The sequence below is a fragment of the Mirounga angustirostris genome, unplaced genomic scaffold, assembly GCF_029215605.1.
Source record: "Mirounga angustirostris isolate CCGP_5_RB_7025 unplaced genomic scaffold, mMirAng1.0.hap1 SCAF_6, whole genome shotgun sequence".
NCBI classification, from domain to species: domain Eukaryota; kingdom Metazoa; phylum Chordata; class Mammalia; order Carnivora; family Phocidae; genus Mirounga; species Mirounga angustirostris.
The window spans coordinates 51,782,097-51,801,046 of NW_026991714.1; the positions used below are offsets into that span (position 1 = coordinate 51,782,097).

At 38.1% G+C, this 18,950-nt stretch overlaps 1 protein-coding gene and 1 pseudogene across 4 annotated transcripts in view; both read left to right on the plus strand.

Annotated features, from left to right (window-relative positions):
• The window catches only part of MRPS14 (mitochondrial ribosomal protein S14), a 29,448-nt gene extending 12,429 nt beyond the window's left edge, over positions 1-17,019 (plus strand). For 2 of the 3 annotated variants that reach the window (XM_045877408.3, XM_045877409.3), the window contains exon 3: positions 16,552-17,019. In XM_045877408.3, coding sequence (XP_045733364.1) covers positions 16,552-16,734 — 183 coding nt within the window. In that variant the 3' untranslated portion in view covers positions 16,735-17,019. The remainder of the gene's footprint in view (positions 1-16,551) is intronic. The other variant, XM_045877410.3, reaches the window with a different exon arrangement.
• LOC123846216 (swi5-dependent recombination DNA repair protein 1 homolog) lies at positions 8-16,545 on the plus strand (annotated as a pseudogene). The gene is made up of 2 exons (XR_010412332.1): positions 8-4,819; positions 4,955-16,545. The product of XR_010412332.1 is annotated as a swi5-dependent recombination DNA repair protein 1 homolog (transcript).
• Positions 17,020-18,950: the final 1,931 nt, after the last annotated feature.

Genomic DNA, 18,950 nt, shown 5'->3' on the forward strand with positions numbered 1-18,950 from the left:
AGCTAATTAAGATGAGCCCCTCTCTACCACAAGATCATTCTCAAATCAGAGCACAATTGATACTGTTGTGACTTAGTAACAATATAATTTCTGGATAATATGATCAAGATATCTTAGTCAACATAAATTAATACCCTTGAAGTGATTTTGGTGAGTTTCAGACTAAAGAGAACTATTCATTCCTAACTAGCCTTTTAATTGTTTCACTAGATGACCCTTAGAAAGTACTGGTGCATGGTAACCACACAAATTGGGCAGTTATTTTGACCTAAGATCTCTTCCCGCCGCTTCCCCCCGCAACTTCTTCCCACTCTTTGACCTGTCAAGGCATTGGGAGGCTGTGCTGACCCATGAGGCCGGCCAGGTGGCCTAAACTGTTCCTCCCCCAGGGCAATTCCTAGCCTGCCTCTCTGAACTCCTTTGCCCACCTCTGTGTGCTGAGGTGGCTTTCCTCTAGGTTTCCTTTCTTGTACTCCTTAACTTGAATAAGAGGATGTCAACCCTATTTGACTTCCTTAAGCATAAGGTCCTGCACCTACCTGGTGACATAGAATACCTGCATTCAGGAGTCTTACTGGGGTGCCTGGGTGGCTCAGTCAGTTAAGCAGCGGACTCCTGATTTCAGCCCAGGTCATGATCTCAGGGTCCTGGGATCCAGCCCTGCATCGTTGGACTCACAGTCTGCTTCAGGGTTCCCTCCCTCTCCCTGCTCTTCTCCTCTCTCTCTTGCTCTCTCTCGTCCTCTCTCTCAAATAAATAAATAAATAAATCTTTAAAGAAACAAAGCAAAAGAGTCTTATCTAGGAGTATAATTCAAACTCAAGGCTACTCAAACTATCACTATCAAAAGTTCAGAGTAAGATAAAAAAAAAAACATATAGAAGCTGGCTGAATAATATACAGGCCATTCATTACTATGAATTCTTTTAAATCTTGTCTAGATTAGCCAGATCAGTGGAAAGCTGAGTGCCCTGAACCACTCTGTTAGGGCTTTTATTTTACCATATGGCATTAAGCTACTTGACTATATTTAGGGAGTAGGAAGAGGTGGCCCCTGAGAAACAACTTAAGATGTCATGGAGGAATTACTGATGAAAACCCCCAGAAGAAATGGCTCTGCTATGAGAACCAGCAGTAGCTTTTCAAAGACTCTGAGTTTTAGGAACTGATCCTGGCTCTGTGTCACCTACTAAGAAGCATACAAATCAAACTTACGTCCCAGTTCTACAGACGTACAGGCTTTTCACAGCACACTCTATAGTCTCCTGTTCCCTATGCCCCAATTTCCTCATTTGTAAACTGACTTAAATCTTTTTGGGAACAAGGAGAGGTATATATGTATGTATATGATAGGTACATGCATACATAAGTCACTTAGAGCGTTCTAGGACAGCTTCTGCGAAACTTTACTTGCCTGGTGATTTCTCCTCTCCAGTCCACTCTCTAGCACATATTATCCACCATTCATTGACTCATTTGTGTTTTATATAATTCTCTAAGTATTTCATAGTGGGAACACATGCGTAAGCTTTTGGAAATTAGGAAATAATTCTTTTTTCAGATGTGCAATGTATGTATTTGATAATTCTGTATATTACTCAGTGTGTACTATGGTAAGTGTAGTCATTGTCACCATACGTTTTTATAATATTATTGACTATATTCCCTATTTCTGTGACTTACTTATTTTATAACTGGAAAAATATACCTCTTTTTTAAAAATTGAAATTAATTGACATAGAATGTTATTTTCAGTTGATTAACACATTGATTCAACAATTCTGTATGTTACTTTTCTTTTTTAAGATTTTATTTATTTGAGAGAGACAGAGATGGCAACAGAGATAGGGAAGAGAGCATGAGCTGGGAGGAGTGGGAGAAACAGGCTCCCCACTGAGCAGGGAGCCCCATGTGGGGCTTAATCCCAGGACCCTGAGATCATGACCTGAGCTGAAGGCAGACACACTTAACTGACTGAGCCACGCAGGTGTCCCATCTTTTTTTGCTTAATTGAAGTATAGTTCACACACACTATTCTGTTAGTTTCAGGGATACAACATAGTAATTCAACAACTCTGTACAAAATGCTATGCTCACCACTAGTGTAGTTACCATCTGTCACCATGTAACACTATTTACAATACATTGACTATAGTCCTTATGCTGTAACTTTCAACCCTGTGACTTACTCATTCCATGACTAGAAGCCTGTACTTTCCATTTCCCTTCACCCCTTTTGCCCATGTACCCACCTACCTGCCTTCTGGCAGTCACCAGTTTTCTGTTCTTATGGGTCAATTTCTACTATAGTTGTTTATTTGTTCAGTTGTTTTGTTTTTTGGATTTCACCTATATGTGAAGTCATATGGTATTTGTCTTTCTCTGTTTGACTTATTTCACTTAGTATAATAACCTCTGAGTCCATCCATGTCGTCACAAATGGCAGGATCTTGTTTTTTAAGGCTGAGTAATATTCTATTCTATTATACACACCACATCTTCTTTATCCATTCATCTATTGTTGGACACTTGGGTTGCTTCTGTATCTTGACTATTGTAAATAATGCTGTGATAAGCATAGGAGTGCATGTATTCTTTCGAATTAGTGTTTTTGTTTTCTTTGTTCAAATACTCACTAGTGGAATTACTGGATTGTATAGTATTTCTATTTTTCATTTTTTGAGGAAACTTCATACTGTTCCTTCAGTGGCTGCACCAGTATACATTCCCATCAACAGTATAGGAGGAGTCCATTTTCTCTACATCTTTGCCAACATTTGGTTTTACCCATTCTGAAAGTTGTAAGGTGATACCTCATTGTGGTTTTGATTTTCATTTCCCTAATCGTTAGTGAGGTTGAGCATCTTTTCATATGTCTATTGGCCATCTATGTCTTCTTTGAAAAAATATCTATTTAAGTCCTCTCCCTGTTTTTTAATTGGATCATTTGGTTTTTTGGTATTGAGTTGTGTAAGTTCTTTATATATTTTGGATATTAACCCTCTTTCAGATACATTGTTTGTCGAAGTCTTCTCCCTTTCAGTAGATTGCCTCTTTGTTTTAATGATGATTTCCTTTGATGTGAAGCGTTTTATTTTGATGTAGTCCCAATAGTTTGTGCTTTTGTTTCCCTCACCTGAGGAGATACATCTAGAAAAATATTGCTAAGGCTGATATCCAAGATACTGCCTATGTTTTCTAGGAGTTACATGGTTGCAGGTCTCACATTTAGATCTTTAATCCATATTAAGTTTATTTTTGTGTATGGTATAAATAAGTGGTCTGGTTTCATTCTTTTGCCCGTGGCCGTCCAGTTTTCCCAACACCATTTATTGAAAAGACTGTCTTTTCCTCATTGTACATTCTTGCCTCTTTTGTCATAGATTAATTGACCATAAAAACATGGATTTATTTCAGGGCTTCCTATTCCATTGACCTGTTGTGTCTCTTTTTGTGCCAGTACCCTCCTGTTTTGATTATTATAGCTTTGTGGTATATCTTGAAATCTGGGATTGGGATACCTCCAGCTTTGTTGTTTCTCAGGATTGCTTTGCCTATTCAGGACTTTCTGTGGTTCCAAACAAAATTTCGTATTATTTGTTCTAGTTCTATGAAAAATGCTTTTGGTATTTTGATAGGGATTGCACTGAATCTGTAGATTACTTTGGGTAATATGGACATTTTAATAATAATAATTATTCTAATCCATGACCATGCAATATCTTTCCATTTTTTGTGTTGTCTTCAATTTCTTTTCATCAGTGTCTTAACAGTTTCAGAGTATAGATTTTTCACCTTCTTGGTTAAATTGGCAAACACACTAAAGATAGTAGTAGGTTATTCACTTACAAAGCTGATATGGAGGTTAAAACCTAAAAACCAAAGTAGTAATCAGTTTTATCTATGAAAATTAGTCTAAGGATACACAAAATAAGAAGATGTAAAATATGACATCATATACATAAAACATGGAGGGCGGGAATTTAGTGCTTTCAGTTTAAACTTAAGCTACAGTCAATGTAATATAGACTGTTATACACATAAGATGTTATATATAACCCAGTAGTTACCACAAATGAAGAAGTTAAAGTAGATACACAAAAAATAAAGAAACAGAAATCCAAGCATGACACTAAAGAAAATATCAAACCCCAAGGGAAAGGAGCAAGAGAAGAAAAAAACAGAGGAACACAGTAAGGACACAGTTAACAAACTGGAATTAAGTGCATATCTATCAGTAATTACTGAAATGTGAAGGACTAACTAATCAAGACATAGAGTGACTGAATGGATAAAAAAAAAAATAAGACCCATCTACATGCTGCCTACAAGAGACTCACTTCAAGACCTAAAGATACATACAGACTGAAAGTGATGGGATGGAAAAACATACACCATGCAAACAGAAGTGAAAAACAAAAAAGCCAGGCTAGCAACACCTCGGGTGTGTTTTCTGCACTGGGGATGGCAGAGGGAGAGGTAAACCAAGGTTCATTCTCAAGATAGAAAGCCGATCTGACTCAGCTGTGATTTTACCTAGCACTCCCGGCCTGTGCTAATCCACCATCTTCCCATACAAGCAGTTCGGGAAAACAAGCTATGAGTACAAGACTTAGAGAATGATTAAGGAAAACTAGATCTTCATTTAATTCCTGTTACAGTGTGGTAAAATGCCTTAAAGTAGAGAATAAAGAAAATGATCAGACTTTTTCAGAGACACCAGTATCTTCAGTATCTTCAGTTCTGTTAGGTATTTCAAGAAAAATTTAAACACGGTGAATTTGAAGAAAGTACATATTTGAAAAATACCTTCAAGAATGTCAGTGCAGGGGCGCCTGGCTAGCTCAGTTGATAGAGCAAGCGACTCTTGATCTCAGGGTTGTAAGTTCGAGATTACTTAAGTATTACTTAATTAAGAGATTACTTAAAAATTAAAAAAATCTTTAAAAAAAAGAATATCAGTGCATATGAATCTAAATCACCTGGTACTGAGGTATGCAGTGATCTCCAAAGTGGCTTTGTAAATGAAGATCTTCCCGGATGAGGATTAAGAAAAAGCAAAATTGGTGGAGAGATTGAGGAGAAAGAATACCTTCTTCAGAGCCTAAAACTGATCAAAATGTACAGATCAAAGATTGACCTGTCTTAGGCCGCTATTACTTTATGAGCTGCGTCAGCTATGTCTGAGAAGAAACCCAGCCTTACTCAGTTGATAGACCACTGTGGGTTAGATGATAAATTGCTGTACTATAACAGAAATGAAGACTTTATGGGTGTTTAAATCATAATTTAATTTCTGAGAATGACAACCTAAAAGATAAAAGATAATACATTTTAAAAGGAAGGTAGAAACCATTAGGGCTTAGAGAAAGGTATCTTCATATATATATATATAAGAGATTTATTTGAGAGAGAGAGAGCATGAGCAAGAGAGCACAAGCAGGGGAAGCAACAGAGGGAGAGGGAGAAGCAGACTCCCGCTGAGCAGGGAGCCTGATGAGGGGCTCGATCCCAGGACCCTGGGATCATGACCTGAGCCAAAGGCAGCTACTTAACCGACTGTGCCACCCAGGCACCCCTTAGAGAAGAGTATTTTGATGAACATCAGTTTAGGGCACTCTGTTATATAACTATAAAATAAGCTCTAAAATTAAAATTTAGTATTTTGGATAAATTTGCCAAAGAAAACTTGACATTTAAAGAAATGTGAAAAGAAACTTAGATCATGTTTAAAAAAATAATTTGGGAAGTTTCTGGAAGTCAGGTTTTGTTTTGTTTTGTTTTTTTAAGCTTTTATTTATTTAAGTAATCTTTACACCCAGTGTGGGGCTCAAACTCACGACCCCGAGATCAAGGGTCGCATGCTCCACTGACTGAGCCAGCCAGGTACCCCTGGAAGTTAGTTTTAATACATTGTTTTGTTTATTGTGATAAAAAGGTTTTATTTTAAATATTAAAAAATAGTGTGGTAAATGTCTAAACCTAAAGTCTAAAAATGCCTGCCTGCCTGCAGTGTCCACAATAGCCAAACTATGGAAGGAGTCAAGATGTCCATCAACAGATGAGTGGATAAAGATGTGGTGTGTGTATATATATACAATGGAATATTATGTAGCCATCAAAAAAAAAAAATCTTGCCACTTGCAACGACGTGGATGGAACTAGAGGGTATTATGCTAAGCAAAATAAGTCAGTCAGAGAAAGACAAGTATCATATGATCTCACTGATATGAGGAATTCTTAATCTCAGGAAACAAACTGAGGGTTGCTGGAGTGGTGGGGCGTGGGAGGATTGGGGTGGCCGGGTGATGGGACATTGGGGAGGGCATGTGCTATGGTGAGCGCTGTGAATTGTCTAAGACTGATGAATCACAGACGTGTACCTCTGAAATAATACATTACATGTTTAAAAAAAAAAAAACGGCGCCTGGGTGGCTCAGATGGTTAAGCGTCTGCCTTCGGCTCAGGTCATGATCCCAGCGTCCTGGGATCGAGTCCCGCATCGGGCTCCCTGCTCCGCGGGAGCCTGCTTCTCCCTCTGCCTCTCTGTCTCTCATGAATAAATAAATAAAATCTTAAAAAATAAATAAATAAATAAATAAATAAATACAGTAAGAAGGGAAAAATGCAAGGGGGGAAATTGGAGGGAAAGACGAACCATGAGAGACTATGGACTCCGAGAAACAAACTGGGGGTTTTAGAGGGGAGGGGGTGGGGGTATGGGTTAGCCTGGTGATGGGTATTAAGGAGGGCACGTATCACATGGAGCACTGGTTGTTATACGCAAACAATGAATCATGGAACACTACATCAAAAACTAATGATATAATGTATGTGACTAACATAATAAAATTAAATTAAAAAAAAAAAGACAAAAAATAAAAAAATAAAAATGCCTGCCTGTTTCCTAAGTTTATGAATCTTGTTTCCATCCATTTCTCGCATATTTCCATCTGGATGGTGTAGCAGGTAAATTAAACTTGTTCATATGTCCAAAACTTAAGAAAAAAAAAAAGACTTTAGAACAAAAACTGTAGCAAGAGACAGGGGCATTACATAATGATAAAGGAATCGATCCAGCAAGAGGATATCATAATTGTAAGTAGCTCTGTACCCAACATAGGAGCACCGAAATACATAAAGCAAATATTAATAGATATAAAGGGAGAGATTGGTAGTAAAACAAAGTGGTAGGGAGCCTTAACACCTCATTTACCTCAGTGGGTAGACCATCAGAAAGAAAGTCAATAAGCAAACCATGGCTTTGAATGATACATTAGACCTTACAGACCTAACAGATATATAGAGAACATTCTATCCAGAAAGGCAGAATACACATTCTTTTCAAGTACACAGGGAACATTCTCTAGGATAGATCACATGTAAGGTCATAAAACAAGTCTCAATAAATATAAGAGGATTGAAATCATATCAAACATCTTTTCTGACCATAACAGTATGAAACTAGAAATCAGTTACAAGAAAAAAACACACTTGGAGGATAAACAACATGACACTAAGCCACAAATGAATCACGAAAAAATCAGAGAAAATAAAAAAATACATGGAGACAAATGAAAACAGTGAAGTCCAAAATCTTTAGGACACAGCAAAGGCATTTCTAAGAGGGAAGTTTAAAGTCATACAGTCCTACCCCAAGAAACAAAAATCTCAAAACAACCTAACCTAACACTTAAAGGAGCTAGAAAAAGAACAAATCTCAAAGCTAGTAGATGGAAGGAAATAATGAAGATCAGAACAGAAATAAATGAAACAGACGTGGGGAAAAAAAAAACAATAGAAAAGATCAATGATAGAGCTGAGTTCTTTGTAAAGATAAATAAAATTGACATTTAGCCAGATTTACCAAGAAAACGGAAGGAATGAAATCAGAAATGCGAGGAAATAACAAATGACATTACAGAAATACAATTGATAAGAGAATATTTGAAAAATTATATGCCAACGAATTGGACAACCTAGAAGAAATGGATGAATTCCTAGAAACCTGCAATTTCCCACAACCAAATCAGGAAGAGATAGAAAATTTGAACAGACTTATTACTAGAAATGAAATCGATTTGATAATCAAAAAACTCCCAACAAACAAAGTTCCAGGACCAGATGTCTTCACAGGTGAATTCTACCAAACATTTAAAGAAGAGTTAATATCTATTCTTCTTAAACTATTCCATTAAATAAAAGAAGAAGGAAAACTTCCAGATTCATTCTGCATGGCCCCTGTTACACGATACAAAAACCAGACAGAGACACTACAAAAAAAGAAAACCACAGACCAAAATCTCTGATGAACATAGGTAAAAAAAAAAAATTATTAAAAAAAATTTAGCAAAGCAATGTCAACAATACATTAAAGGGTCATTCACCGCGGTCAAAGGGATTTATTTCAGGGATGCAAGGGTGGTTCACTTTTGGCAAATCCATCAACATGATACTTTAACAAGAGAAAGGATAAAAACCATATGATCATCTCAGTAAATATATTTGACAAAATATAACAGCCATTTGTGATAAAACTCAACAAAGTGGATTTAGAGGGAACATACCTCAACATAATGAAAGCCATGTATGAAAAATCTACAGCCATCGTCATACTCAGCAGTGAAAAATTGAAAGCTTTTGCACTAAGTTTGGAAACAAGACAAGGATGTCCACTTTCACTACTTTTATTCAACATAGTACTCTTAACTGCAGCAATCACACAAGGAAAAAAAAGAAGAGGCATCAAAATTGGTAAAGAAGTAGTAAAGGGGCGCCTGGGTGGCTCAGTCATTGGCTGTCTGCCTTTGGCTCAGGTCGTGATTCCAGGGTCCTGGGTTCCAGCCCCGCATCAGGCTCCCTGCTCACGTGGGAAGGCTGCTTCTCCCTCTCCCACTCCCCCTGCTTGTGTTCCTGCTCTCACTATCTCTCTCTGTCAAATAAATAAAATCTTAAAAAAAAAAAAAAAAAAAAAGTAAAAACTGTCACTGTTTGCAGATGACCTGATACTATATAGAGAAAACCCAGGAGGACCTGCGTGGCTCAGTTGGTTAAGCATTCCACTCTTGGTTTTGGCTCAGGTCATGATCTCAGGATCATGAGATTGAGCCCCGTGTCAGGCTCGGTGCTCAGCACAGGGTCTGCTTGAGAGATTCCCTCTCTTGCTCTCCTTCCCCCTCTCCTCCTTCCCCCACTTGTATGCAGTGCATGTTCTCTTTCTCTAAAATAAATAAATAAAATCTTAAAACCCAATGACTCCACCATAGTCTATTAACAACTGATAAATGATTTTAGTAAAGGTGCAAGATACAAAATTAATACGCAGAAACCTATTGCATTTCTATACATTAATAATGAAATAGCAAAAAGAGAAATTAAGAAAACAATCAATTTACAATTACACCAAAAAGAATAAAGTACCAAGGAAATATTCTTTAATGCTTAATAGTTTGTGTTAATTTAGTGGCTTTCATATGCATTTTATTTAATTTATGCACTTTTAATATGTTAGAGTAATTACTGTGCTTTCTCAGTCTAGCACAGGGTCCATCATACTTGTCATATTTAAGTGAATATAATCACATAGTAATATGCACATATAAATAAATCTCTACTGAGAAATCCTTAATGTAAGCTTCTGTAGTAATCTCTTTTTCCTCCATCTCAACCACTTTTGCCCTTACCAGCTTCATTCTCTCTATTGCAAATGATCTTTTAAAAATGTAAATCTCATCTGATCCCTCATCTTTGCTTCTCCAGCAGTTAGAATCTTTACCATAGGTGTCAGGGCTCTATTACCCTTCTCCAGCCTCCTCTCAAACCCATTCCCTCTTACTTGATCTGCATCGGGAGGTTTCAAATTTTCATGACTCATAAGTCATATGGGAAATAACCTAACTTTATACCTTAAGGAACTAGAAAAAGAAGAGTAAACTAAGCCCAAGTTAGCAAAAGAAAGGGAATAACAGGGGCACCTGGCTGGCTCAACCGGTAGAACATGCAGCTCTTGATCTCAGGGTCATGAATTCAAGCCCCACATTGGGTGTAGAGCTTACTATTAAAAGAAGAAGAAGAAGAAGAAAAAAATCAAAGATTAAAGCAGAAATAAATGAAATAGAGACCAGAAACACACTAAGGATCAATGAAACTAAGAGCTGATGTTTTGAAAAGATAAACAAAATTGACAAATCTTTAGCTAAACTAAGTAAAAAAGAGCAAGGACTCAAAATCAAATGAAAAAGGAAACATTACAACTGATATTACAGAAATACAAAGTATCATAAACTGATATGAACTGGGTGGGGCACCTGGGTGGCTCAGTCAGTTGAGCGTCTGCCTTCGGCTCAGGTCATGATCCCAGGGTCCTGCAATTGAGCCCCATATTGGGCTCCCTGCTCAGCGGGGAGCCTGCTTCTCCCTCTCCCTCTGCTGCTCCCCCTGCTAGTGCTCTTGTTCTCTGTCAAATAAATAAAATCTTAAAAAAAAAAAAAATGATATGAACTATTATATGCCAACAGATTGGATAACCTAGAAGAAATGGATAAATTCGTAGAAATATACAGCCTAATAAGACTAATTGGAGGAGAAATAGAAAATCTGAACTGACCAATAATGAATAACGCTATTGAATTAGCAATCAGAAACCTTTCAGAAAAGAAAAGCCCAGGACCCTATGGCTTCATGAGTGAATTCCATCAAACATTTAAAGGTGAATTAATACCAGGGTGCCTGGGTGGCTCAGTTGGTTAAGTGTCCGACTCTTGATTTCTGGCTTGGGTCATGATCTCAGGGTGTGGAGCCTGCTAGGATTCTCTCCCTCTTCCCTTGCCCCTCCCCCTTCTCCTAAAATTTTTTTTTTTTTAAACATTAAAAAAAAAAAAGGTGGATTAATACCGATACTTCTCAAACTCTTCCAAAAACTTGAAGCCAAAGGACCACTTCCAGATTTATTTTATCAAGCCAGCATAACCCTGTCATCAAAGCCAGGTAAGAACAGTATAAGAAAAGAAACGGGTGCCTAGGTGGCTCATTCGATTAACCTTCTGACTCTTGATTTCATCTCGGTTGTGAGATCGAGCCTCGTGTTAGGCTCTGCCCTGCGTGAGGAGCCTGCTTAAGATTCTCTCTCTTCCCTCCTTCCCTCCTTCCCTCCCCCCCTCCCCCTTTCTCCCTCTCTCCCCCCCCACCCTCCCTCCCTCTCAAAAAAAAAAAAGAAACTATAGGCCAATATCCCTGAAGAATGTAGATGCAAAAATTCTCAACAAAATACTAGCAAAATCATATAATAGCATATGTCATCCACCATGATCAAATGGGATGTATCCCTGGGATGCAAAGATGGTTCAACATATGCAGATCAACAAATATGATATACCACATTAATAGAATGAAATATAAAAATCATATGGTCATCTCAACAGATGCAAAAAAGCATTTGACAAAATTCAACATTATTTCATGATAAAAGCTCTCAAGAAATTGGGTGTAGGAGAAACGTGTAACAAAATAATAAGCCCATAGCTAACATTGTACTCAGTGGTGAAAGGTTGAAAGCTTTTCCCCTAAGATCAGGAACAGGAAAAGGATGTCCCGTCTTGGCTCTTCTATTCAACACAGTACTCAGGCAAGAAAAATTTTTAAAAAGGCATTCAAATCAGAAATGAAGAAATGGGGCACCTGTCTGGCTCAGTTGGTGGAGCATGTGCTCTTGTTCTCAGGTCATGAGTTCAAGTCCTACATTGGGTGTGGGGGAAAAAAAAAAGAGGTAAAATTGTCTTTGTTTGCAGATGTGATCTTACACATGGAAAATCCTAAAGACTCCACCAAATACTGTTAGAACTGACCAACGAATTCAGTAAAGTTGAAGGATACAAAAATCAGTTGTGTTTGTATAGACTAACAACAAAATATCTGAAAAAGAAATAACACAATCCCATGTTACAGTAGCATCAAATTCAGTAGAATACTTAGGAATAAACTTCAGGAGGGGAAAGATCCGTATGCTGGAAACTATAAGGCATTGATGAAAGAAATTGAAGAAGACATAAACGAAAAGATGTCCTGTGTTCATGGGTCAGAAGAATTAATATTGTTAAAATGTCCATACTTGGGGCACCTGGGTGGCTTAGTTGGTTTAGTGTCTGACTCTTGATTTCAACTCAGGTCATGATCTCAGGGTCATGAGATCGAGCCCCGTGTTGGGCTCCGCGCTCTGCAGGGAGTCTGCTTGGGATTCTCTCTTTCCCTCTCCCTCTGCCCCTCCTCTCTCTCTCTCTCTCTCTCTAAAATAAGTCTTGAAAAGAAAAGGAACTGTCCATACTACACAAAGCCATTTATAGACTTTTTGATAAATTCCAATGGCATTTTTCACAGAAATAAAAAAAAAAAATCCTAAAATTCATATGGAATCACAAAAGAGCCTTGAATAGCCAAAGCAATCCTGAGGAAGAACAAAACTGGAGGCAACATACTTCCTAATTTAAAACTTTAATATAGGGGCTCCTGTCTGGCTCAGTCAGTGGAGCATGCGACTCTTGATCTTAGGGTTATGAGTTCGAGCCCTGTGTTGGGTGTTGAGATTACTTAAAAATAAAATCTTTAAAGAAAAAAACACTTTATTACAAAGTTGTAATATTCAAGATAGTATACTGCATAAAAACAGACACCTAGAACAATGGAAGAGAAGCAAGAGCCCAGGAAGAAACCCATTCCTATATGGTCAACAAATATTCAACAAGGGAACCCAAACTACTTAATGGGGAGAGAGTAGTTGCTTTAATAAATGGTGTTGGGGAAACTGGATGTTCATGTGCAAACGAATGAAATCAGAGCCCTATCTTACACCTCACAATAATTAACTCGATGTGTGAAAACTTAAAAGTAAAACCTGAAACTGTAAATCTTCTAGAAGAAAACATAAGGGAAAAGCTCCTTGACATTGGTCTTGGCAGTGACTGTTTAGATATGACACCAAAAGCACAAGCAACAAAAAGCAAAACATAAGAGTAAATGCTTCTGCACAACAAAAGACCTGATAAAGGGTTAATATCCAAAATATATAAGGAACTCCTATAGTTCAATAGCCAAAAAACAACACTTAAGTTGAAAAATGAACAGAGAACCTAAATAGACATTTTTCCGAAGAAGTCCTACAAATGTCCCCTACAGGTACATGAAAAGATGCTCAATATTACTTATGATCAGAGAAATGCAAACCAAAACCACAATGAGATATCACGTCATATTTGTTAGAATGACTATTATCAAAAAGACAAAGGATAAGTTTTGGCGAGGATGTGGGGAAAAGGGAACCCTTGTTCACTGTTGGTGGGAATGTAAATTGGTGCATTAATTATTGAAAACTGGAGGTTCCTCAAATAGTTAAAAATAGAACTATCCATATGGTCCAGCAGTCTACTTCTGAGTATCTGAAGAAAATGAAAATAGTAATTCGAGAAGACATCTGCACTTCCATGTTCACCACAGCATTATTCACAATAGCCAAGATATGGAAGCAACCTAAGTGTTAGCAAATGAATGTGATATTTATTCAAAGAAAATGTGGTACACAAAGGCACAAACAATATGCAGTGGTGTTTTGCCTTTTGCAATAACTTGAATGTACCTTGGGAGTATTATGTTAAATAAGTCAGAGAAAGACAAATACTGTTTGATTTCACTTACATACGGAATGTGGAGTAAGTTGAACTCATAGGAACAGATTAGAATGGTGGTTACTGGTGGCTGGGAGGTAGGGGAAATGGGGAGATCTCAGGCAGAGATTCATCTCTATAAGATGAATAAGTTCTGAGAATCTAACATATAAAATGGTAATTATAGTTAATACTGTATTGTATGTTTGAAAGTTGTTAAGAGAGTAAATGTTAAATGTTCTCATCACCAAAAAAAGTAATTATTTGGGGGTGTTGAAGGTGTTCAGTAGGCCTTATTGTGATAATTATTTTGTAGTGTATACATGTATCAGATCATCACAATGTGTTCATGATGTTACATGTCAGTTATATCTCAATAAAGCTGGAGAAAAAACATATGGGGAGACAACAGAAATATGTTCACATATTTTCCAAATTACTTAAACAAGAATGTATATAGTGGTGAAAAACTGGGGGCTTTTCCTGTAAGAACCAAAACAAGACAAGGATGTCTACTCTTGCCACTTTTATTCTACATAGTACTGGCAGTCCTAGCCACAGTGATCATACAATGAATCAATGACATCCAAATTGGTAAGGAAGAAGTTAAACTGTCACTATTGGCAGATGACATGATACTATAGAAAACCCTAAAGATTCCACCAAAAAACTATTAGAAATAATAAATGAATTCAGTAAAGTTGCAGTATATAAAATTAATATACAGAAATTATTTACACTTCTATACACTAATGGCAAAGTAGCAGAAAGAGAAATTAAGAAAACAGTCTCATTTACAGTTGCACCAAAAACAATAAAATACCTAGGAATAAACTTAACCAGGGAGGTGAAAGACGTGTACTCTGAAAACTATAAACACTAATGAAAGAAATTGAAGACAATACAAATAAATGGAGAGATAGTCCATGCTCATGGGTTGGAAGGATTAATATTGTTAAAATATCCATACTACCCAAAGCATTCTACAGATTCAGTGCAGTCCCTATCAAAATACCAACTGCACTTTTCACAGAACTAGAACAAATAATATTAAAATTTTTATGGAACCACATAAGAGCCCAGATAGCCAAAGTAATCTTGAGAAAGAACAAAGCTGGAGGTATCCCAGTGCCAGATTTCAAGATATACAACAAAGCAATAATAATCAAAACAGTGTGGTACTGACACTGAAATAGACATATAGATCATTGGAACAGAACAGAGAGCACAGAAATAAGTTAATCTACAACAAAAGAGGCAGGAATATACAATGGGGAAAAGACAGTCTCTTCAATAAATGCTGTTGGGAAGCTGGACAGCTACATGCAAAAGAATACAACTAGACCACTTATACTATATGTAAAAATAAACTCAAAATGGATTAAAGACATAAATGTGAGACCTGAGAGCATAAAACTCTTAGAAGAAAATATAGGCAATAATTTCTTTGACATTGACTGTATCAACATTTTTCTAGCTATGTCTCCTCAGGCAAGGGACACAAAAGCACAAATAAACTGTTGGGACTAACACCACAATAAAAGCTTTTGCACATCAAAGGAAACCATCAACAAAGTAAGAAGACCTCCTACTGAATAGGAGAAGGTATTGCAAATGATAAGAGGTTAGTAGCCAAGATACATAAAGAACTTCTACAACTCAACACCCAAAAAAGCAAATAATCCAATTTAAAAGTTGGCAGAGGACCTGAATAGACGTTTTTCCAAAGAAGACTTCCAGATGGACAACAAACACATGAAAAGATGCTCCACATCACTCATCATCAGGGAAATGCCAGTCAAAACTACAAGATGTTACCTCACACCTGTCAGAATGGTTAGAAGTAAAAAGACAAGAAATAACAAGTATGGGCAAGGATGTGGATTAAAGGGAAACTTTGTGTGTGTTAGTGGGAGTATAAATTGGTATAGGCACTGTGGAAAACAGTATGGAGGCTGCTCAAGTAATTAAACATAGAACTATCATATGATTCAGTAATTCCACTACTTGGTAGCTGCCCTATTCATAAGAGCTCAAAACTGGAAGCTACCCAGATGTCCATCAGCTGTAGAATGGATAAATGAGGGCGCCTGGGTGGCTCAGTTGGTTAAGCAACTGCCTTTGGCTCAGGTCATGATCCTGGAGTCCCTGGATCGAGTCCCGCATCGGGCTCCCTGCTCGGCAGGGAGTCTGCTTTGTCCTCTGACCCTATCCCCTCTCATGTGTTCTCTCTCTCTCAAATAAATAAATAAAATCTTAAAAAAAAAAAAAAAAAGAATGGATAAATGAATTACGGTATATTCACACGATGAAAATCACCACCAATGAGAACGAACGGATTACAACACATGCAACAGTATGGATGAATCTCACAAGCATATTATTGAATGAAAGAAGCCAAAGAGAAATGAATAAAAAAGAATGCCTACTGTATGGTTAGATTTATATGAAATCTAAACACGGAGAACTCATCTGTGGTGTTAGTAATCAGGAGAGCTGCTGGCTAACAGTGTCTGTGGTCAGTGTCTAAAAGGAGGCACACGTGGGGCCTGGGGTGCTGCTGATGTTTGTTTGCATTCCAGTTGCTTATTACAGAGATGTCCTATTAAAAGTGAATGAGCTTTACACTTAATGATTTGTGGATTCTTGTATATCTGTGTTAAATTTCTATAAAATTTTTAAAGATTGTATTGGGAGCATGCCAAACATTTCTATCATTTTTTCCGGTCTATTTGTTTCTACCCAGAGGTTAAGGTTCACTACTGTGTCTAAGGTTCTTTGGGGAAACTGGCTATATTAGTGAATCTAGCCCTTTGTTCCCTGACTCTAAGCATTGACTCAAGCATATAGAATAACTGTGTGCATGTGATCTGTGTAGTAATGTTGTGACTTCCCTTAGGAAGTGGCCGATGGAGAAATTGCTGCCCTTCCCCGGGATAGCTGCCCTGTTCGAATCCGAAATCGGTGTGTTATGACGTCCCGTCCACGTGGTGTAAAGCGGCGCTGGAGGCTTAGTCGTATTGTCTTCCGTCACTTAGCAGACCATGGGCAGCTGTCGGGGGTCCAGCGAGCAATATGGTGACCCGCTCCAGAACCTACTGAGCAGGGAAGCCAGTTCTGGCAAGAAGAGGCTTCTCTAATAGACAAAAACCTAGTTTTGTAGGGGTCCAGTATGGGAGTCTAGTCTACCTGATGCTGCCTACGGTTAAATTACCTTTTAATTTTAAATTAAGAAATTTGGTGGATGTTTCAGTCAGTGAATTCTGGCTCTCTGTGAATTATCTCTTCTCTTGGACTTAAAAATTAACTGTACTGTTTCCATACATACTACAAGGAGTAGAGTAATAAAAAATATTCTGTGAAAATATTCTCTGTATGCCTGCCTTTTCCTTCATGCTGCATCTTTTAGCAACATATGAAGGGTTCCTGTATTTTTAAGGGTAGTATTTCATAAAGCAGTATTATCTGATAGTTAATACAGCTCACGAACAAGTAGCTCATCTGTGGCAGTTTGTCATCCTGGGCTGGCTTCCCTGACCTGCACAGCGCACCGTACTGCCAGCTCATCGTTAGGGAAACGATGTGTTAGAAGGTACAGCTGATGTTCCTGGGTGTCTAAGTCATGCTCCACTTCTCTGTGTGATGGCTGGACAAGAGGCAGAAGCACTAAACATTTTCTTGTTCCATCTTTGATGGCCTTTAGGACAGAAGGCCTCTTAGAGCCCCTGAAAATCAATGCAAACAGGAAAAATTTTGTTGGAATAGTATATATTTTCTTTATTCTGGTTTATCTGTAACAGAAATGAGTAAAGGTAGCAAAAGATTGTCTTGTTCAGTAACTCAGCAGTGATCAGCCCATTGATAAAAATGCCCGGGGTGTAAGTATGGAAGCAGCCACTTCACATCAGGCAAGTGTTCCCGGAGCTGACATCAGAACTTCAATCAAGAGGCAAGGGACGAGATTTTTGCAGAGGGAACCGGGGAAGCGGAGGCACAAAGACATCAAGGAGTGCGATGGCAGCCCCTCCGTTGTATGAGAAATATGCAACGCGAGACAAAGCCCATGTCATGGAAGATACCACAGTATGTGAAGGTAAGACTGAATTGAAATACCAGCTATTGGGAGAGTTTTAAGCAGAGGAATGACCTCATCAGTTGCTCTCCAGATAACTGACAATAGTGTGGTAGATCTAGACCACGAGTGGAAAGGCTCCATGCAAGATAACCAGTTAGGAGGGATGTCATAATTGTTCTGGAAAACCAGGGCCTTAACAAAGGGAGTTGAGGCAGACAAGAGGATAGATTTTAAAAAGTCTTTAGAAAGAAAATTGGGTAAGACTTAGAGACTGATTATATTTAAGAGGTAAAGGGAACTGTGGGTTTCTGGTAAGGGTGACTGGATGGATGGCAGAAGGCAACCCCCAGATAGAAAATATGGGCAGAAAAGAATCAGTTGGGAGGAAACTGGGCATGTGAGGTCAGGTTTCAGTTGTGCTGTTTGAGATGCCTTGTCTTCCCAGGGAGAGGCCTGGTGTGCACCTGGGTAGCAGTCTGGAATTTTGGTGGAGATGAAGCTGTGAGAGAATTCTCACAAACCTTGGAGTCATGTTTCCCAAATTTATATTACAGCTTACCAACTGGAATGCTCTAGCTAATATCCCAACTAGTAACTAGGGTTAATCAGATTATAACTAGAACGTCCCATTTGTTGATTTCTGGAGTATCGATAGGACACCATCTTTTTGTTTTCGTTTGATTCGGGCATCCAAGCATGATCCATCGATTTCATTTGGTTGCTGTACCTGTCGTTCCTGCTTTCTTGTCACTGGTTTGTTGGAGGAGCCAGGTCATTGGTCCTTACGTTCTGCATGGAGCGCTGGGTGTTATACACAAACTCATGGGGATTAACATAATAAAATTTTTTTTAAAAAGGCCAGCATTTGGCTATTTGCTTCTTCATGTGTCCTTTAATTTATTCCCCTGTCCCTAAAAACTCGTAGTTACACTCAGGAGGCTTGACTAGATTCAGGTTCAGTTTTTTAAGGAATGAATTTTCCCGAGTGTGCTGGGTACTATTTCCTGTGCCATCAGAAGGCAACTTTCTGGTTGTCCTCCCACTGCTGGGTCCTGTATCCTGTTAACTTGATGAAGGATATTTGGTATTTCCTCACTTTATGGCATAAGAAAATGCAGGCTTACCTTGTGTATTTTCTGCCTCACATTTTTTCAAGGCTCCCTGGTCCTTTTAGTACAGAAGTGTTGAGACTGTATCTGAGCACTAAGGGTGCTGCTGTTTGC